This window comes from Bufo bufo, chromosome 10 (assembly GCF_905171765.1).
Source record: "Bufo bufo chromosome 10, aBufBuf1.1, whole genome shotgun sequence".
Taxonomy (NCBI): domain Eukaryota; kingdom Metazoa; phylum Chordata; class Amphibia; order Anura; family Bufonidae; genus Bufo; species Bufo bufo.
Genome location: NC_053398.1, coordinates 111,920,667 through 111,943,431, shown reverse-complemented (window position 1 = coordinate 111,943,431; position 22,765 = coordinate 111,920,667). Strand labels below are relative to the sequence as shown.

Sequence of the window (22,765 nt, the reverse complement as noted above, 5' to 3'; positions counted from 1 at the left end):
CTCCCTGCGCTGGCGTAAGAGTCGCCTGATTTAGGCCTCTTTCACACGGACGTCATGGATTTGGGCCGGATAAGATGCGGGTGCGTCCCGGGAAAACGTGCAATTTTTCCGCGCGAGGGCAAAACCTTTTAATGCGTTTTGCACGCGCGTGAGAAAAATCGGCAGGTTTGGTACCCAAACCTGAGCTTCTTCATAGATTTTATTATTTTCCTTTGTAACATGGTTATAAGGGAAAATAATAGCATTCTGAATACAGAATGCTTAGTACAATAGGGCTGGAGGGGTTAAAAAATAAAATTTATAATTTAACTCCCCTTAATCCACTTGTTCGCGCAGTCCAGCTTCTCTTCTGTCTTCTTTGCTGTGCAGGAGGAAAAGGACCTGTGGTGACGTCACTGCGCTCATCACATGGTCCATTACCATAGTGATGGATCATGTGATGAGCGCAGTGACGTCACCACAGGTCCTTTTCCTCCTGCACAGCAAAGAAGACGACAGAAGAGAAGCCGGACTGCGCGAACAAGTGGATTAAGGGGAGTTAAATTTTTTTTTTTGTTATTTTTAACCCCTCCAGCCCTAATTTACTTTGCATTCTGTATTCAGAATGCTATTATTTTCCCTTTTATAGCCATGTTATAAGGAAAAATAATAAAATCTACACAACACCGATCCTAAACCCAAACTTTTATAAAGAAGTTCGGGTTTGGGTACCAAACATGCCGATTTTTCTCACGCGCGTGCCAAACGCATTAAAATGTTTTGCACTTGCGCAAAAAAATTGTGCGACGCACCCGCATCTTATCCGGCCCAAATCCATGACGCCCGTGTGAAAGAGGCTTTATAGTAAATGCGGTGGGCGGCGCTCTGACCCATTTAAAACACTAGGTCGGCAAGAACAAGGTGGGCTGCATCCGTATTTTGCAGACCACAAAACAGATGTGGTTGTGTTCATGGGGCCTAAGGCCAAGGACACACATGACGGACAACCAGCGGAAAATTCTGCTACAGTTTTTTAAATTCTTTTCTGCAATAGAAAACACACCAAAAAACACACGTATTGCATGCGTTTTTTGCGGTGGTAAAGGGTGAAATCCAATGTACAGTACAGACCAAAAGTTTGGACACACCTTCTCATTCAAAGAGTTTTCTTTATTTTCATGACTATGAAGGCATCAAAACTATGAATTAACACATGTGGAATTATATACATAACAAACAAGTGTGAAACAACTGAAAATATGTCATATTCTAGGTTCTTCAAAGTAGCCACCTTTTTGCTTTGATTACTGCTTTGCACACTCTTGGCATTCTCTTGATGAGCTTCAAGAGGTAGTCCCCTGAAATGATCTTCCAACAGTCTTGAAGGAGTTCCCAGAGATGATTAGCACTTGTTGGCCCTTTTGCCTTCACTCTGCGGTCCAGCTCACCCCAAACCATCTCGATTGGGTTCAGGTCCAGTGACTGTGGAGGCCAGGTCATCTGGCGCAGCACCCCATCCCTCTCCTTCATGGTCAAATAGCCCTTACTTTCAAAGTTTTCCCAATTTTTCGGCTGACTGACTGACCTTCATTTCTTAAAGTAATGATGGCCACTCGTTTTTCTTTACTTAGCTGCTTTTTTCTTGCCATAATACAAATTCTAGCAGTCTATTCAGTAGGACTATCAGCTGTGTATCCACCTGACTTCTCCTCAACACAACTGATGGTCCCAACCCCATTTATAAGGCAAGAAATCCCACTTATTAAACCTGACAGGGCACACCTGTGAAGTGAAAACCATTTCAGGGGACTACCTCTTGAAGCTCATCAAGAGAATGCCAAGAGTGTGCAAAGCAGTAATCAAAGCAAAAGGTGGCTACTTTGAAGAACCTAGAATATGACATATTTTCAGTTGTTTCACACTTGTTTGTTATGTATATAATTCCACATGTGTTAATTCATAGTTTTGATGCCTTCATAGTCATGAAAATAAAGAAAACTCTTTGAATGAGAAGGTGTGTCCAAACTTTTGGTCTGTACAGTATATATTGACCTACTGTGGATTTCCAATCATTTTCCACTGCGTTTTTTTTAATATATATTTTTTTTATGGTGCATGTGGATGAGAATTCAGAAATTCTCATCCACTTTGCTGGTACTGCACAACGCTGTGGATTTGCGTATATCCAAATCCGTGGCTATTCAGTCACGTGTTTTTTCCAGTCCATTCCTTCCCTGTGGCATCTACCTCACTAGGCGCCCAGTCGATACCGTACATCGCCCCCACCTGCATACTGCACAGAAGGTTATTCCTCGCTGCGGCCGCGTCACGTACAAGGCCACATCCAGCTATGGAGCTCATAATTGCCAACATTGCAGTTGCTAAATTCTGGGGCATGTAGGCCCCAAACCCAACTGTGACCACCCACTTGTGGGAGGTGCTTACATGAACCCCCCCCCCCCCACATTTTCGGTCTGGAATAGCCTGGATTTGCCCGCACATTCGGGACTGTCGGCAGCCATCGCTGCTGCCCTGTAGTCTGGGAAGATTTCTCCTCTGATTCCAATATGATATATGAACCAATATTCTTTAGTTTCAGCCGTAACACAAGCCGGTGCAGTGAGTACAACCTGTCGGTACAGGCCTGGCGGCTGCACCGATTCGCCTTGCGTTCATTTTGAGGTTTTAGTTGACCTCATCTTTTCCAGTCATTTCTCAGAACACGCGTTTCGTCCAACATCCTCTTCAAGCGGAATGTAAAATCAGCGATCGGGATTCCAGTCACATAGAAATGAAGGATGTCTGCTGGGCAACAAACTATCCCTGCGCTGATAAAAGTCACCGAGGGGGTCAGATCTGATGTTCTGCACCATCATGGACTGATCTCTAAAATGGAAGCCCTTACGATCGGTGGGGGGAGAGGGAAGGGAGCGGCCTGAAGGTATGAAGAAACTCGTACGGCGATCAGCGGATCGGGTCCAACATCTCTAATCCGCAGCGATCAGCTGTGATCACCTGGCATGGACAGCCAAGCTTTTCCTGTACAATGCCTCTGCAGGGGAAATATGGCATTACATGCTGACCATTCAAATGAATGTAATGAATGGGTACACCATGTCCACCAGAGCTGGAAATGCTGTTATAGTGTAACTCTGTATTCTGCCACGTAGAGTGGAGAGGGCGCACGAACAAGGGTTTTCACGGTGAGACTTCTCCTTTAATGGGGAATCGGTCATATGACTGTCATTTGAAGGATCTTCAGGCCAACCTTTTGCATTGTGTAAAGTAAAGCCCAATTGATTGTGGGCCTCGTTGACCTTAAAGGGGTTATCCAAGCCCTATAATGCCCCCCACCCATATGCCCGGGCCCCACCACAAATTGTACTTACCCTGCTCCCCGGCACCCATGTTGCTTCTGATGCCGGCACGTCCGCCACTTCATCTCCCCGTCGCGAGGATGAAAACATCCGGGGGCGGAGGGATTGGGGAGGGGCAGCCAATAGCAAGCCGCAACTGGAACAAGACCCCTAGCGTCACCTGCAATGCTAGGGAGGCTCATTCCCGTTGCAGCCTGCGGCGGCCGTGCCGGCATCGGAAGCATCATGGGTGTCGGGGAGCGTGGTAAGTACAATCTGTGTGAGGGGCCCGGGCAGATGGGGTCCTTTTAGGTCTTAGATAACTCCTTTAAATGGGTTGTTTAGCCTAGGAGCTGACATACCCATTCCTCAGAACGTGTGCCCACATGAAACAAAAAACCACCTGTCCGCAGTCATGCCATACAGTCCCGTGGCCGCCTTCCTGGCCAATTAGAATCCCTGGCAGATGGAAGCGGCTTGTTCCCATGGCCTCTGCAGCCAATCACTGGTCTCAGCAGTCTTGTGCTGAAACGGCAGGTCAAGATTGAAACCTGTTTTAAGCCCACAGGATGTGAATCTGTGCTGCGGACCTCTTCAGTGCACGGGGTGAAATCCTAGTCAAATATGAAAATTTACTGTAAGGGTGTATTCATACAACCGTAAGTGTTTTGCGGTCCACAAAACACTGATACTGGCCGCGTGCGGTCCGCATTTTGTGGACCGCACATAGCCGACGCTATATAGAAAATGCCTATTCTTGTCCGCAACCATGGACAAGAATAGGGCATGCTCCTGTTTTTTTGCGGGGCCGCGGAACACACTGTGTGCTGTCCGCATCTTTTGCGGCCCCATTGAAATGAATGGGTCCGCACCCGTTCCGCAAAACTGCGGAATGGATGCGGATCCATTTATACGGTTGTGTGAATGCTCCCTAAATGTGAGCTGCCATACTTGTTTCTGCATTTGGCAGTTTGCACTTGCTTTTATTAATAAAAAAATAAATAAAATAAAAAAAAAAATTCATAAAAAATAGTTGATATCTTGGTAGTGCCCAGTCATGGAACGTGACCTGGCAGTTTTATCTTTCTTGAACATTCCTCATGTTCTTCTGCGTCTGGTCAAGAAGCTTTCAAAGATAACACCCAAGTAGTTAACTGGAAACCTTACAGAAATTTTTTGGAACATAGATTATATGCGCTTGTTTATGGCGTAGACATCATGAATGTACGGTATATTATATATCTGTATAAACGGGACCAGGAGGCAAGTAGACGTTCATGGGCACAATTAGAATACATGGGACTCATTTTTTGTTTGTTTTCCGGTATTGAGTTCCGTCACAGGAGCTCAACACCGGAAAAAAACTGATACGTTTTATCCCCATGCATTCTGAATGGAGAGCAATCCGTTCAGGATGCATCAGGATGTCTTCAGTTCAGTCACTGTACAGTTTTTTGACGGAGAAAATACCGCAGCATGCTACAGTTTTCTCTCCGGCCAAAAATACTGAACACTTGCAGGAATGCCTTAAAGGGAACCTGACTCATCTCGGGGACAGGACTCATCTCAGGCTAATTTGCATATGTATCAAATCTTTTTTTTTACACAATAAAAGCACACAGAGCTATGGGGACTGGGTATTGCAGATGTGCTAGCGGCCATCTAGCAGCCCATGTCATCCGCTCTATACACAAAATCCCGTTGACAGGTTCCCTTTAATGCATTAATTTACATTAAAGTGTATTAGTGCCGGATGCGGCATTAAGTGTTCCGGCAAAACTGTTCCGGCTTTTCGATCTGCGCATGCGCAGACCTTTAAAAATGCAAAAATGAATAAATTAAATACTGGATCCGTTTTTCCGGATGACACTGGAGAGATGGATCCGGTATTTCAATGCCATCAGTTTGCTTCCGGATTGCCAGCGACGGAACTGCCTGCCGGAATCCTCTGCCGCAAGTGTGAAAGTAGCCTAAGGCTTCGAAATCCGATCATTAAAAAAAAAATCTGAATTTGAGATTCGCTTGAGTGATTTTTCAATAGGACAGAGATTTTTATTTTATTTTTTGTAGTAGTTCATGGTCAATATCTCATATGACAAATTTGGCTCTGCTGAGGGCGAGTGTAATCCTATTGGTTTTTTTTTTGTTGTTTTTTTCCCCGCCGGTCTGGGGGTTTGGCCGGATTGTATATAACATGTATGACCAGCATAAAGGGTTTGTCCCATTAAGACAACTTATAGAGGATAAGTGTTGGATCCGGAGGGTTCGATAGCTAGGGCCCCCACCGATCAAGGGAATGGGGGCCTGTGTTCTCCCTTTTGAAGTGAGTGCCTGTCGCACATGGCCGCTGCCGCATCATTCAGACGTGGAGCACAGGCCCTCGTTCTCATGATCAGCGGGTCTGCAGTGCTCCGACACCCGCTGATCAGACACTTAGGCTCAGTTCACACCTGAGCGTTCTGAAAGGAGCGCTCTGTATGCGCGATTGTACGGACGTTTACAAGCGCGCATACAGAGACAAGTGTGCACACAGTGTCGCGCGTTCCCGAAAGTCTATGTACGGGAACGCGCGACAAGCGCCCAAAAAAACGCTCCTGTACTTGTGTGAGCGTCGGGCGTTTTACAGCGCGATCGTACGCGCTGTAAAACGCCCAGGTGAGAACCATTCCCATAGGGAAGCATTGGTTTCTCCTTGTTGAGCGTTTTACAGCGCGTAGGAACGCGCTGTAAAACGCTCAGGTGTGAACTGAGCCTAAGGCCTCTTTCACACGAGCGTTGCGTGTGAGGGCCAGATAGGATGGGGGTGCTTACACGCGCGTGAGAAAAATCGGCATGTTTGGTACCCAGACCCGAACCCGGACTTCTTCACAGAAGTTCGGGTTTGGGTTAGGTATTCTGTAGATTGTTATTTTCCCTTATGACATGGTTATAAGGGAAAATAATAGCATTCTTCATACAGAATGCTTACTAAAATGTCCATTGAGGGGTTAAAAATAATAAACAAATTAAATTCACCCCATCCACTTGGTTGTGTAGCGGATCTCCTCTTCTTTCTTCATGACCTGGGTAAAGGACCTTTGATGATGTCACTGCGCTCATCACATGATCCATCACCATGGTGATGGATCATGTGATGAGCGCAGTGACGTCACCAAAGGTCCTTTTTCCTACCAAGTCATCAAAGAAGAAGACAGAAGAGATGCCGGCTGCGCGAACAAGTGGATAAAGGTGAGTTAAATTATTATTATTATTATTATTTTTTATTTTTATTTTTTAACCCCTCCAGCCCTATTGTACTATGCATTCTGTATTCAGAATGCTATTATTTTCCCTTATACCCATGTTATAAGGGAAAATAATAATGATCGGGTCTCCATCCCGATCGTCTCCTAGTAACCATGCGTGAAAATCGCACCGCATCCGCACTTGCTTGTGATTTTCACGCAGCTCCATTCACTTCTATGGGGCCTGCGTTGCGTGAAAAACGCACACTATAGAGCATGCTGCGATTTTTCACGCAACTCACAAGTGATGCGTGAAAATCACCGCTCATCTGCACAGCCCCATAGAAATGAATAGGTCCGGATTCAGTGCGGGTGCAATGTGTTCACCTCACGACACCGCCGCAGAAAACTCGCCCGTGTGAAAGGGGCCTTAGGCCTCTTTCACACGAGCGTGACGGATTAGGTCCGGATGCGTTCAGTGAAACTCGCACCATTTTGCAAGCAAGTTCAGTCAGTTTTGTCTGCAATTGTGTTTAGTTCAGTTTTTTTTCCGCACGGGTGCGATGCGTTTTTGTGCGTTTTTCACGCGTGTGATAAAAAACTGAAGGTTTACAAACAACATCTCTTAGCAACCATCATTAAAAAACACATTGCACCCGCACTCGCTTCCGGATCCAATACGTTTTTCACTAAAGCCCCATTCACAAGTGATGTGTGAAAAAAAACGCTCAGGTGCACAGCCCCATTGAAATGAATGGGTCAGGATTCAGTGCGGGTGCTATGCGTTCACGTCACGCATTACACCCGGGCGGAAAACTCGCTCATGTGAAAGGGGCCTTGGGGGGAGATTTATCATTCCCTGTGCGCCTGAAAAGTAGCGTTAAAAACTTGCAGGTGACTTTTTAAAAAAATGGTCGTATTTCCCCTTTTTCGCCAGGCTCGCGACTTTTCTAAAAGGGGATATGGCAAAGGTGGGCTTGGCCAGCCACCGCGACAAAATTATTTTTATTTATGCCAGCTTTCTGGTTAGGCACTTGGCCTGCAGGAATATCAGATTGTGGGGGTCCGACACCCGGGACCCTCGTTGATCAGCTGTTAAAAGAGGCCGGGGGCTCCTTGAGCGCTGCGGCCTCTTCCTAGGCCATGTGACATAGGCCTCATGCACACGACAGTATTTTTTCACGGTCCGCAAAATGGGGTTCCGTTGTTCTGTTTCCGTGTGTCTTCCTTGATTTTTGGAGGATCACCAGACATGAAGGGAAATGATAGAAAAAAAACGGACGCGGATGACAATCTTGTGTGCCTCCGTGTTTTTTCACGGACCCATTGACTTGAATGGGTCCGCGAACCGTTGTCCGTGAAAAAAATAGGACAGGTCATATTTTTTTGACGGATTGGAAACACGGATCATGGACGCGGATGACAAACGGTGCATTATCAGAGTTTTCAACGGACCCATTGAAAGTCAATGGGTCCGCAGAAAATCACGGAAAACGGAACAACGGACGCGGAACACAACAACGGTCGTGTGCATGAGGCCATAGTGGTCTAGTAGTTGCAGCTCAATCCCATTCAAGTCATGGGGGCTGAACTGTAAGACCAATCGCACCCACTATACGATGTACGGTGCTGTGCTTGGTAAGCGCCCGGGGGGCCGCCGTGCTCACCAGAGCTTCCTGTGAATGCTGCAGCTTCCCTGAACAGCTGATCGGTGGTGGTCCTAGTCGGGGATGTGATATTGATGGCCTAACCTGTATTATTTCCCGGATAACCCCTTTAAGTTCTTAGGTCACATGATTGCAGATTTCACACAGGAACCAGTAGAATTTCTGCTTTCACTTTGTGAGTTTGTACGGAATTGAAAACAACTTTTTTAGCTTTTTTTAATTAATTTTTTTTAGTTACATAACCTTTTGTGTAGAACTGTAATGTGTAACTCGGGTGAAGTTCAGTGGCCCCCAAGTCTCTCTAAAATCCAGATATTGCATCCGTGCCACAAGTTTCATGTGTGACTTGCTATGAACGCCGTGGCGCCATAGTCTGACTCTCTGCTTCTACTATAAGACTCCTTTTTTCTAATTTTTTGTCTTTTTTTATTTATTTTTTCCTCCAGGCTAATTATTTAATAATGTAATCATGTTGAACGTCCCCTTCGGAGGATTCACCCCGCCATGGCTCGGGTCCTGACGTGAGCAGCCTTTAATGAAGCTCTCCTAGCAGTTGAGGCGATCACTATGACTGATCCCATGATGGATTTTTTCGATGACACGCACCTCTTCGACGAAACGTTGGGTCTGTCTGACGATGCCTTTGCTCAACACGATCCCGTGTCCCTGGTTGACGAGTTGAACCTTGGCGCCGAGTTTGAACCCCTTCACGTTGACTCCTTGAACCACGTGCAGGACGCTCAAACGCACCCGAAACTCAATGATTTTGATACACTTAATCAGTTTGATTCCATTAAGTTGCACCAAGTAAGCCGCTCGTACGACAGTCCGGTGGAAAGCGTTCTGTCTCCGCGATCGCAGTTCAGCTGCTCACCAATACATCCTCCAAGCCAAGGCAATGGCATGTTCCCTGACGATGGAAGCCCCATGTGGGGTCACCAGACGGCCACGGCTATCCCAAATCAGAACAGCTCCCCGTTCAGCCAGCAGCACCGACACTCTCAGACTATGCAGCATAGCAAAGGATTTGTAACCCACCATGATTTTGCCTTGTTTCAGGCCAGCGAGCAACAGCAGGTCTCCATACCACAGCAGCACAATCGGAACAGTATGAACACAGGTCAGGAAATTATGAGTCAACCAAAAACGTTCATGGATGTTAACGTGTCTTTGCCCCATAGGACTACTAATGCCCAACATATCCCTATGGTCAATAACACGGCTCCACAAGATTCTTTGCCTTTACAACAGTTTTCTCAATCAACGTCATTGCACTTCTGTGGCAATCCAGCCGTCGCTCAGCATGATGGCGCGTTTGGTAGCCACTCCCCGGCGCCATGTTCTGTGAATGCCACGCCAACCTTTTCTTCTCATTACCCCTTCTCCAACAATCACCTAAACCATGCTACACATTCTCTGTCCGATTTTGCGGAAAGTCAAGCTTTTTCAGACATTGCAACCAAGCAGGAACCCAGTCAGCATGCTTTGAACCCTAGCGATCGACTGCATGCTAATGACTTCCAGATGGTGCATTCTTCACATCCTCAGGGCAACTACAATGGAACAAAAATGTCTCCTATGACCATTGGCTTCCCATCTCAAGATGGTCCTTCTGTTCGGTTGAGCCACTTCAATGACCATTTGGAGAGCAATGGCTTTTCTCCTTTGGAAGACAACCTGCTCCAACAAGTGGATTCTCAGTCGGAGCCGTTTACTGGGCTCGACCCAGTGGATTTGTTGCAGGAAGATCTTTTGCCACATTTCGATGACACGACATATTCTCAAGATGGCTCAAGTTCTGGTCCTGCCATCCTAAATCCTCCTGGCACCGAGACCCACATGGAACAGGAACCGATAAATATCCCAAATGATCTACTCAATTCTCAGCATCAAGGTCCACTCAACCCATGGAATCCTCTGCTATCCAATCACCTGAACATCCGTGACCGGCAGTACGTGGCTTCGCAAGGAAAGGTAATTTGCATTGCAATTTTATTTTTCTTACACTCATTTTTAGTAAAAAACAGTAGCTACTCGCAGTCCCGTTCTAAAGATGGCTGCTGCAGTCCATCTTGTTGATATGTTTTTTAAAAGTTTTATTTTAGGCTACATGCACACGACCGTATGTGTTTTGCGGACCGTATGCTATCTTTTTTTTTTCTTTTTTCAGATCCATTGTAACAATGCCTAAAACGGACAAGAATAGAACATGTTCTATTTTTTATTTTTTGCGGGGCTACGGAACGGACATACGGATGCGGACAGCACACAGGTGTGCTGTCCGCATTTTTTGCTGACCCATTGAAATGAATGGGTCCGCATCCTATCCGCAAAAAAAACAACAAAACGGAACAGACACGGAAGCAAACAACGTTTGTGTGCATGTAGCCTTATTCCAAGGCTACTTGGGAACTTTGGTTGTGGCCTTTAGAAACAGTCTTCCTCCAGTTTGTGCTGTCTGGAGAGGAAACAGTTAAAACGTCATTCTACAAACGAGTGTGTTCAGCCCTGGAAACGCCGTCCGTGCGTGGACCGCGTCTCCCGGGCCGTCCGCGGCTTCCCTGATTCGAGCTGCCTGTATCATAATATGGTAGAGCCAGTTCATACCGTCGTCGTGGATCGGTTGTACTGTGCTCACGTGATGGTGACAGTACACTAGAGCCAGATAGGAACTGTCCGTGTCATAAATCACTTTGATGCAGTCAGTTCGGGTCAGGGAAGCCGCGGTCGGCCCAGGAGACGCGGCTGACCACGGTCGCGTGAATCAGCACTTGTACTGCTCGTTAACGAACACTGATCGGTGATAACACGCCAATCATCGGCAACATTTATATGTCAGTTATCCGTAGTATGGGGATAAATGATCGGTATTATGATCATTCATCCGCCAGGCAGTTTTCAGTTGTTTGCTGCCACACGCATGCATTTTTCATGTTACATAGAACATCAGTGGCATGTTTACCTGGGACCCCAATTGGACGAATGAACGCTGATATGTAAAATGGCCCTATGGCCCCTTTCACACCAACTATGTGGATTGTGTCCGGATCTGTTGGGATAAAAAAGGATGGTTTTACAGGCAAGTGGCGTCCGTTTTGTCTGATTGTGTTCAGTGTTTTTTTTTTTTTCACTGGCGTGAAAAAAAAATATATAAGAATAACACTCTATCGCCAACCACTCACGCAGTGCACCCGTACGGAAAACTCGCTCTTGTGAAAGGGGCCTAAGGGCTTTTTCACACAAGTGCGTCCATTGTGGGAATCGCGTTCAGGGCCGGGCGACCCATTTAGGACTGTTTACCACAAGCGAGTCCATTGCGGGAATCGCGCTTTCCTCCGTTCTGGACTTGCAGGAGCGCGCACAGTATTTATAATGCTGTGTGCCTCTGATTCCAGAATCATAGTGACATAAAGCTGCCAGTATGATCCTGTAGAAGTAAGGTCATGCAGAGGCACACAGCATTACAAATCGGTATAAGGCTCCATTCACACGTCCGCAAATGGGTCCGCATCCGTTCTGCAATTTTGCGGAAAGGGTGCGGACCCATTCGTTCTCTAAGGGAATGGATGCGGACAGCACATTTGCGGAGCGCGGCCCCGATCTTCCGGTCCACAGCTCCGCAAAATATAGAACATGTCCTATTCTTGTCCGCAATAGGCATTTCTATAGGGGGTGCCGGCCGGGTGTGTAGCGGATCCGCAATTTGCGGGTCCGCAACACACACCACGGACGCGTGAATGGACCCTAATGCCGTGTGTTTCTTCAAGTCCAGATAGGAGGATCACGCTGACACTTGGAGCGCGATTCCCGCAATAGACTCGCTCGCGTGAAACAGCCCTAAGTGAATTCACACGTGGCAAATTTGTTGCAAAAATTCCCGCCACAGAAAATCCAATTCCTCTGAATGCGGTTGTTTTGTTTTTTTGCCGCTAGCACGTGATTTCCTGCAAGCTGCATTCAGATGAATGGGACAGTTGCCGACATTTCTGCAGCAAATCTGCTGTGTTTGCATTCGCACTAATGAGACCAGGAAGCCCAGCAGGGGCCGCACTTGGCGGAACGGCTGCAGGTATTCCGCAGGTGAAAATCCGCAGCGTATCTACCGGGATCCCGCAGCCACAAAATCTGCACCAAATGTCCTGCTACCTTGATAATGTGGGGGTGCTGTGCAGCTCCATGCGGTTGTATTTATACTGTACTAAGCGTCACTTAAAGGAATTACACAGGGGCTCTGACCCGGCCCCCCCGCAAATCGGCCCGGTTTTCGGTTTTGCAGTTCTGTCCAGATAACTATGCGGCCAGTGAAAATCACTTTGAAAACTGTGCAGTAGAAGCTTCCTTGGTCGCTCTCCGAAAAAGCAGAGGTTGTCCTTTTATGTTTTCAGTCATTACACATAGTGCAACCAAGTGGAGATCATTAGGTAAAGATACTCTAGGGAAGATGTAACAGATATATATATATATATATATTTTTTTTTTTGATGGGTCCAAGACCTCCAGGGGGAACTATTACTCCTTGTGGAGAGCGCCTAGTAAGCGTAAGGAGTCTTATAGGCCATGCAGCGCTCTTCGGAGGAAAAGGGATTGCCGAGCCTCCAGCGCTGCCAGGTTTAAAGGGGCTGTTCAGAGCTGAACCCGGGCACAACCCGACCTGTACTAATTCACCATGAATGAGTGGAGCATTGGAGCTTTTTGCGCTCTGATGCCCCCCCTTGCCCAGCGCTGACTCGTGCAGGGCATGGGAATTTTCTTGAGATCGGGTGACGTACCGGGCTCTCCATGAGTAAGCTGGGCAGAGGCTTCCGCCTAGCAGTGAGCCCGGTGACGTCACTGGCACTAAGGCTCCATTCAGACGTCTGTAGTGCATTGCAGATCCGCAATACACCCGTCTCGCACCCCCATAGAAATGCCTATTTTTGTCCGCAATTGCGGACAAGAATAGGACATGCTCTATTGTCTTGCGGAGCTGTGGACCGGAAGATCGGGGGAGCGCTCGGGAAATGCGGATGCGGGGAGCACATAGTGTGCTCTCCGCATCTCTTCCGGCCCCATAGAGAATGAATGGGTCCGCACCTCTTCCAGATAATTGCGGAACGGACGCGGACCCGTTCTACGGACGTCTGAATGGAGCCTAATGGGCGGTTTTTAGCACTGCATTAGCCTGTTTTTAGTGGCTAGGGCAGCGCAAAAGATCGCCCATTAGAGCCAGTGACGTCACCGGGAACCCTGCTAGGCGGAAGCCTTTGCGTAGCAGTGTTGAAATGTAAACAAACAGCCCTTGCCCTGCGCTGAATCGAGGAAGCATCGGAGCGTAAAAAGCTCCAATGCTCCACTCATTCATGGTGAAGGAGTGCAGATTGGGTTGTGAATGAACCCGGACTACCCCATTAAGGCAGCTAATGCTAGAAGTCAATGCTCAAACCTTTTAAACAAGCCTTGAGACCTAAACTTAGGATTGTAGCTAAGTCAGTACCTCATCTGCAGACATCTGTTTCAGGCTGATTGCCCCTCATCAGTGCATAGTCAGAGAGATGACGTAACTGGGCAAGAGGCAAGTTGTGATCGGTCACAAGGCACCAACATTCAAAGGGCATGGGTTCTGCGTATGTCTAAGACAGGGGATACTGAGCGGTTTTGGCCGATGCAACATCGCAAATGGTGACCGTAAATGGAGTCTTGTTGAGACCCGCAAGTTTCCATGACCTGGCCAGTTTGGATCTTTTTTTGAGACTGTCAGATCATGGTAGCAACAGCATGACCCCATTCACTAGTTGCAGTCCTGCAGCGTTGCGCTGCTTTCTTTGGTCACTTGATGTCATGACCATGTAGCCATAGGCTACTTTCATACTGGTGTTTCTGGGTCCGCCTGTGAGATCCGTTTCAGGGCTCTCGCCAGCGGCCCAAAACGGATCAGTTCAGCCCCAATGCATTCTGAATGGATAAGGATCCGTTCAGAATGCATCAGTTTGGCTGCGTTTGGTCTCCGTTGCGTTTTTTAGACGGTCACTAAAACGCAGCTTGCAGCGTTTTGATGTCCGCCTGACGAAGCGGAGCCAAACTGATCCGTCCTGACTTACAATGTAAGTCAATGGGGACGGATCAGTTTTTCACTGACACAATATGGTGCAATTGAAAACCGATCCGTCCCCCATTGACTTTCAATGTAAGTCAAGACGGATCCGTTTTGACTTAGACATTTTTTTGAATGAATAATGCAAACGGATCCGTTATGAACGGATCCAAGCGTTTGCATTATCGGTGCGGATCCGTCTGTGCAGATACCAGACGGATCTGCACCAAACGCGAGTGTGAAAGTAGCCTTAGCTTAGGCCTCATGCACACGACCGTTGTTGTGTTCCGTTCCGCAAAAGGGGGTTTCGTTGTTCCGTGATCCGTTTTTGTTTTTGTTTCCGTGTGTCTTCCTTTCTTTTTGGAGGATCACCAGACATGAAGAAAAGTTTTTAAAAAAAATCTAAGTCAAGTTTGCCATGCAAATGATAGGAAAAAAACTGACGTGCGGATGACAATCTTGTGCGCCTCCGCGTTTTTTCACGGTCCCATTGACTTGAATGGGTCCGCGAACCGTTTTTCGTGAAAAAAATAGGACAGGTTATATTTTTTTGACGGATCACGGACGCGGATGGCAAACGGTGCATTAGCCGAGTTTTCAACGGACCCATTGAAAGTCAATGGGTCTGCAGAAAATCACGAAAAACGGACACAGAATAAAACAACGGTCGTGTGCATGAGGCCTTAATGTGGTCTATCGGAGGACACATTACATATTTTTCAGCAGAGTAAGGGCTCATGAACACTAACATATTTTTTTTTTCCGTGTCAGTTCTATGGTTTTTATTTTTATGTGGACCATATGCAACCATTCACTTCAATGGGGCCCAAAAAAAATGAAATTACTGTGTGCATTCCATGTTCACGTGGCCGTTCCACCAAAAAATAGAACAGGGTTTCCTCATCATTTTGCACTCAATACTCCATAATGAGAAAGTGAAACCTCCTCCCCCCCCCCCCCCTTCCAAAACATGATGCCGCCATCACCATGCTTCACTCATGTAGGGATGGTATTGGGCAGACGATGAGCAGGGCCCGGTTTCCTCCAGACATGGCACTTTAGTTTTTCCTTACAACAATTTTTTCAGGGAGTTTTAATATTGATGGTCTATCCTCAGGATAGACCATCAATAATATCTGATCGGTAGGGGTCCGACCGCTGCAGTGCGCCAATAAGCTTACCGTACATTGTATAGCGGCTGTGCTTGGTATTGCATCCCGGGCCTATTCGCTTGAATGGGACTGAGCTGCAACGGCTCATGGGTGGGCATGTCAGGAGTTGGACCCCACCGATCAGATACTGATGACCTATCCTGAGGATAGGCCTATCATCAGTATTGTGCTCTCAGAAAACCCCTTTCATTTATTCTGATCATGCCAAATCTAACCGGTTACATATTAGTTATGGCGCCCCCTGGTGTTCTTGTAAAACAATTTTCTCTTAAAACATCCTTTCCATGTCCACTGTTGGTGGTCACACGTGCTCAGAGGCTCAGTCCAATCTCCTGGAGCCTCTTGTACATGAAGGGTGGAGTGATTCCTGGTATTGTGCACGTCACCCAGTAATAACCGCCGCACTAGTATCGGCTTTTTCTCTCCATCGCTCAGCACATTTAAAGGGGTTGTCTTGCCTCAGCAAATGGCATTTATCATGGCGACAAAGTTAAAAGGGTTTTTCCGAGATTTTAATACTGATGACCTATCCTCTTGGTATCGCAGCTCAGCCCCATTCACTTCTATGGGGCTGAGCGGCTACAAGTCATGTGACTGATGAACGCGTCGTCGCTGGCCTAGGAAAAGCTATGAGCGCCGCTGCCTTCTCAAACAGCGGATTGGCGGCGGTGCCGAGTGTCGCACCCCCACCGATCAGATACTGATGACCTATTCTAGATGAATGCCATTTGCTGAAGTCAGACAACCCATTTAAGTTGACAATCTGAGGGGGCGTCATAGCACACATGTAATAGACACTGAAGCATTTTTAAAAATAAATGATTCCATTTAAAACATGTCCTGTGTAGTGTTGAGCGAACTTGTGTTTTAAGTTCGGCGTCTAAAGTTTGGGTTATCGAAGAATCGCGTTATGGATTCTAAATTCCTTTATGGTCCGTGGTAGCGATTCTTCGATAACCCGAACTTGAAACACTAGTCCTGTATTATGTGATATGTATCCACAGGACAGCCCCCGTGCCTCAAGTGTAACTACGGTTAGGATAAAGCAGGCTTAATATGTGCAGTAGGCCTCATTTGTCCTTGTTGCCCATAGCAACCGGAGATAAGCTTTCATTTCTCAAACGGCTGTGGAAAAATGAAAGCCGCTCAGTGATTGGTTGCTATGGGCAAAGGAAAGATTTTATTTTTGACAATCTGAACACAGGCCACCTCAGCCACGCGTCCAGAAGACCCTAGAACGCTGCGGAGAGACAGACGGACCCATCGATGTGGTAAGGTCATATGTAGCGTGTGTACAGCTGTCTGCTGTCCACATCCATATGTCCGTCCCACAGAAAAACAGTCGATCCCACAGAAAGTGCCGGTATCCATTATGCAGGTCCGCAGTGCATCTTGAGGTTTGACTATTCACGATAAAATATGAACTGATTGTATCATAATTTTGGAGTGCCGGGAATCTCTGATTTTTACTTGCAGATTTTGGCGCACATTTGCCCCAGATCTCACCCTTCGCATAGCAATGGGTGACAGCTATCTCGAAAAGCCACACATAGGGCCCATAACTGACCCGAACTGAGCTGAACACACTCCATTGACTCGGGAACCTGTTTTTTGTACCAGACAAAAAAGTTCTGCCCGCAGGACTTTTTTGTCCGGTCTTTTTGACGGACGCTGAGCCTCCAACGCCGATGTGAACAAGCCCTTAACGTTATATAGGATACCTAATTATTTGAATTACTGCAACTTTCATACTCTTCCACGGCTAAAAACACCCCGCAAAAATCTTGAGGAGTATTTTTAAACTTTTTCTAGAAAAAAAAAATTTGTGAGACCTCTGACCACAGGTCGATTTCTGCATTGAAATTTTCTGCACCGTGTAGATGAGATTTTGGAAATGTCTTCTGCTTAGGCTACTTTCACACTTGCGTTTACATTTTCTGGTATTGAGGTCCGCTGTACGATCTCAATACCGGAGAGAAACGCTTCAGTTTTGTCCCCATTTATTGTCAATGGGGACAGAACGGAAACTGAACAGAGTGCACCAGAATGCATTCCGTTCCATTTGGTGGCGTTCCCATACTGGAGAGAAAACCGCAGCAAGCTTCATGGGATTTCCTTCATGGGATGTGGAGCAAAACGGATCCGGCATTACCCACAATCCAAGTTTTCTCGGACACAATAGAAAACAGACCCGTTCCCCATGGACTTTCAGTGGAGTTTGACGGATCCCTCTTGGGTATGTTACAGATAATACAACCGGATCTGTTCATAACGGATGCAGACGGTTGTATTATCGGTAAGGGAAGCGTTTTTGCAGAACCCTGCCGGATCTAGCAAAAACGCTGGTGTGAAAGTCGCCTATTGTAGGTTTTGAGATTCTCTGCCGGATCCGAAAACCTGACTTGAAAGTAGCGCTTGGGTGCCTTCACACATGGTGGAAAATTCCGCCAGAAAATACTCCACATAAAAACTTCCCCCATGTTATTCTATGGGGTTGAGAAGTGTCAATCCCTGCGCTGTATTCCGCTGCGGTATAACGTACCGCTACTGCATAAGGCCGAGTTCACACAAACATTGTGACCCGTGCCCGTGCTGCGTCCCGCAAATTGCGGGCCGCAATGCACGATCGCCGGCCGTAGGTCAGCCGCATCGGATCGCGGACCCATTCACTTTAATGGGTCCGCGATCCGCCCCCGTTCCGCAAAAAGATAGGACATGTTCTATCTTTTTGCGGAACGGAAGTATGGGACGCAACCCCACGGAAGCAGTCCGTAGTGCTTCCGAGGGGTCCCGTTCCGTGCGGCCGCTCCGCAATTCCGGACCGGATTTTATAAAGCAGGCTGTCTCCCTTCGTTTCACTGGGGGATGTACCGTCATTGGCACAGAAATCTGTGACGAAATCCACGCCTGTAAATCGCTTTCCTCAGAATTTGCATTAGCCACCGTTACACACAGATATGGCAGAGCTCATATTTCATCTGGCACAGCTCCTAATGCTATAATATGTATCTGTGGTTTTACATAGGACTGCAAGTCTTCCCGAGGAGGTTCAGTGACCAGTGCGGCTCTGCTACATTTGCCTGTGAAGCTCCAGAGGAAGGCGCAGGCCGTGGAGTTGCAGTACTTCCGTGTCAGTCTGATTTCCTCCTCCTTTCCAACCGACTGCTGGAGAAGGGATGTCAGGCCGCCATGTAATATGATCCCAGTTATTACGCTGGTGCACGGAGGGAGGGGAGGGGAGAGGGGGGGGGACATGCTGCAGGAAACTATTACTGAACCTTGGAGACTCACCAAACACCAGCACGCCTGCTTATTGGCCTGGGCCGACCCCCAGGGTGAAGGGTGAACAGGAAGACGAGTCAGGGGGAAAAATAGAAAAGAGGTGCCCACCACCAGGGACACCTGGGGTTAACACGGGATGCAGTGACCATGCGTGATCACCTCCGCTCACATCTGTAAGTTGGATCTTTAAACAGCCTTAAAAGGCCTTGGGGCTTAAATGGCAGGAAACCAGTGTCTTCTGTTTGTATTGTAGCAGAGATTAGTTTGTCGCTTGGCACGACGTCCTTGTATCTGGTCTTACATAGGACTGCAGGTGACCGTGCTGCACGTGAGCTTCATTCGGAGCAATGCAAAACAGTGGGACAGTTGCATAACCAAGTCAGCACTGCTACATTTGTACCGTGACTCCATTCTTCTTCTCCTGGGAGTCTGGCATGGAGCAGGTTAATGATCTTCCTGACAGTAATACTCATTACTAAGCGGTAATAAAAAAACGAAAAAAAAAAATGATGGCTGCCAGACCTTTTCAGTGTAAAGTGATTTATGAGGGGAGGTCTCCGGGGGTCCTCGTATCATCTTCATTATTTGCCATTATTTATTTATGGGGCGTCTACATATTCCGCAGCGGCGCTGCTCGGGCTCACGCAGACATCATGGTGACTCAACCGGTTTCTTTGTTACCGGCTTGTGCTGGCAGGGAAGCGGTTAAATCTGCAGCCCGGCCGAGCTTTTGTATCTCTGCATGTCTTGTGTCCTTTCTATGGGGTTCTGCGGGTTTACACACTACGGGCCGAGCGAGCGATATCTCATTGCCGCCCAAGCGCCACAGTTTATAAAGCGCTCGTGTCCACCGTAACGGGGTCTCCTCCGCCATCGTTATCTACGTGTCAGGGCAATGGTGGCGTAATCCTGTGTACGGCTTCTTTCACACCTGTGTCCTGGTGTCTCGGCCAGTAGACAATGCCGGGAATTGGCCGGACAAAAACCGCTGCCAGGTAGCGGCCTGATCTCTGACGGACCCCATTATAGTCAGCGGGGTCCGGTGGGAAGGCGGTAGTATCTGGCAATGACGGATCCAGAGAACTCCGGCAGCCTGTTGTCTACCAGAACAGCCCTCCGGAGTTCCCGCCGCAGATGTGAAAAATGTACTGCTAAAAAAAAAAAATTCTCATGAAGAATTTTCCCCATCATTCCAGTTAGAATGTGCCACAATAGGGAATTCTGGGTTATTGCTCTTTTTCAAGGGGTTGTGCCACGAAAAAAAAATATTCTATTATAAATATTTTTTCAAACCAGAACTTGGATCTGAATAAGCTTTAGTATAGCCCCTGAGCTATTCAATAAAATATCTATGTAGCGCCACCTGCTGTCTGTTATTTTCTTTATTTCTTGTCCACCTCACTGAGGTGGTCGCACATGCTTAGTTTAAATCTTCAACTGTCAACAGCCATATCTTCGGTTAGAGGCTGTGGCAGTTACAATGAAAGGGCAACAACAGAAAGGACCCCCCCCCCCCCCCCCCCAGAAAGGACACGCTCCCTCAGCTGCCAGCCTGAAATAAATTTAGCAGAACAATTGGAGCAATGACTGTGGAGATCTCTGGTTCCATGTCAGGTCCAGGGCTGGTTCTAGCTTTGTTAGAAAGGTATTGTCATATACTATAGGATGTCTGATTTTTCATTTGTTACGTCAATTATGGCATCAGCCGATTCTTTATTAAACGAAGTTTTATAATATGTAAATGAGGGCTCTACCAGCAAGTAGGGCGTCTACTTGCTGGTAGCCGCAGCAGAAATCCGCCCCATCGCCGTGTTGATTGACAGGGCCAGCCGTGATCTCCTCCTCCGGCCAGCCCTGTCAGTAATTCAAAAATCGCGCCCTTATGGTCATTCGGCGCAGGCGCTCTGAGATGAGGAGGCTCGTCTCCTCAGCACTCCCTCAGTGCGCCTGCGCCGATGACGTCTTCTCTTTCGGTGATGTCATCGGCGCAGGCGCACTGAGGAGACGAGCCTCCTCATCTCAGAGCGCCTGCGCCGAATGACCATAAGGGCGCGATTTTTGAATTACTGACAGGGCCGGCCGGAGGAGGAGATCACGGCTGGCCCTGTCAATCAACACGGCGAGGGGGCGGATTGCTGCTGCGGCTACCAGCAAGTAGACGCCCTACTTGCTGGTAGAGCCCTCATTTACATATTATAAAACTTCGTTTTATAAAGAATCGGCCGCATGAAAGTAAGTAAGACTATTATATTCTCCTATATCGCGCTATGAGGAATCTAACTATCCAAAAAAAAATAATAATGAGTTTTGTGGGGTGACAGAAACCCTTTAAGTGTCTAATTGGTGGGAGTCTGACTGTTTTCTCTCGCTAATCGCGAACGGAGACCCGCGCTCGCCGTTTGTATGAGGCGGCCGACACACATGCTTGTCCACTGCTCCATTCAACTCTTCGAGCGCTTGTACTCAGTAGAGAGCTGAATGGAGTGGCGACGCACATGCGTGACCACCGCTGCCTTCAAACAGTGGAGGAAAGAAGGACACCCAGTTTCATGATCTGTACTGACCCCAGTGGTCGGACCCTAATCCCGTGGAACATGGTTAAGATGAGAACATAACGGCTCTGTGCCCGTGTTGCAGACTGCAAACGGTGGGTCCGCAATATATACGGGCACCGGCCATGTGCACTCTGTGCTGTGGAATTGGACCCGTTGATTTCAATGGGTCTGCGATCTGCAAGATACGGCAAAAGATGGGGCATGTCCTATCTTTTGCTGAGAGGAAGCATGGGTCGGAAGCCCACAAAAACACTATGATTCCGTGGACTTTCGGGTAAGGCTACTTTCACACTCGCGTTTGGTGCGGGTCCGTCATGGATCTGCACAGACGGATCCGTTCAGATAATACAACCGCATGCATCCGTTCAGAACGGATCCGTTTGTATTATCTTTAACATATCTTGAACACCATTGAAAGTCAATGGAGGACGGATCCGTTTTCTATTGTGCCATATTGTGTCATTTAGAACGTTTGGCTCAGTTTCGTCAGACGGACACCAAAACGCTGCAAGCAGAGCGGAATGGAGACGGAACGGAGGCAAACTGATGCCTTCTGAGCGGATCCTTTTCCATTCAGAATGCATTGGGGCAAAACTGATCCGTTTTGGACCGCGTGTGAGAGCCCTGAACGGATCTCACAAACGGAAAGCCAGTGTGAAAGTAGCCTAAGACTTGTCCTATTTTTTTGCCATATCTTGCAGATCACGGACCCATTCAAGTCAGTGTCTCCGCATCCGCAGCACAGACTGCAGGACAGGCATGGAACCCTTAAATTGGGTTGCTAATGGTGACAGATGCTCTTTAATATTGGTCATGTCTTGACTGAGAATCATTTTTAGGATCGTGGTGTAAAGTTACTGACCTGTTGTAAACTATTTTAGATAGATTTCATACGTTGTCCTTACGGTAACTTTTTTTTTTTCTCCATGGAGGAACCCCTACCGCAGACTGGTTGTGGGAGAGAGCGAAACGTTGCATTTCTGTGTTGCGATCCAGACCAGTTGCCATCTTTATCTTCCCCCATGTCGGGTGTCTTTGGGGAGGCTGATCCTTACTAGAAAAGTGGTCACTGCCTCTGTCTTCAGAGGAACCCCCTAAGGCTACCTTCACCCCTGCGGCTGGCTGTTCCAGCAGAAAATGCCGGGAATCGGCCGGACAGAAACCGCTGTCCTCGGCATATTCGGCAGCCAGATCTCTGCTGGGCCCCATTATAGTCAGGGGCCGATGTGAATCTGGCCTAAGGAGATTTGTGAGGCCTTGGTTGGAAAATAGTGGCTTATTATCAGTTGGGGTCAACATACACAACTCTTTACCTCTAGGTGATAAGCGTTGCCTGGAAGCAGCTGATCCTCTATACCCCTACTGCTACTTATTAAGAAGTCAGGGCAGTCGGTTAGTCGCCAAGACGGTAGTAACCAGCAGCGGTCTTGTGTGTTCAACCAGCTTTAGACCTCCTGCAC

The 22,765-nt window shown here is 47.6% G+C and overlaps 1 protein-coding gene across 4 annotated transcripts in view; it reads left to right on the top strand.

Annotated features, from left to right (window-relative positions):
• Window positions 1-22,765, top strand: part of CHD9 (chromodomain helicase DNA binding protein 9) — a 144,047-nt gene that overhangs the window by 16,502 nt on the left and 104,780 nt on the right. For 2 of the 4 annotated variants that reach the window (XM_040409718.1, XM_040409719.1), the window contains exon 2: window positions 8,673-10,200. The exons of 1 other annotated variant lie outside the window; for it this stretch is intronic. In XM_040409718.1, coding sequence (XP_040265652.1) covers window positions 8,794-10,200 — 1,407 coding nt within the window. In that variant the 5' untranslated portion in view covers window positions 8,673-8,793. Of the gene's footprint in view, window positions 1-8,672; window positions 10,201-18,727; window positions 18,924-22,765 lie in introns of those variants that run through there. One more of the 4 variants, XM_040409720.1, reaches the window with a different exon arrangement.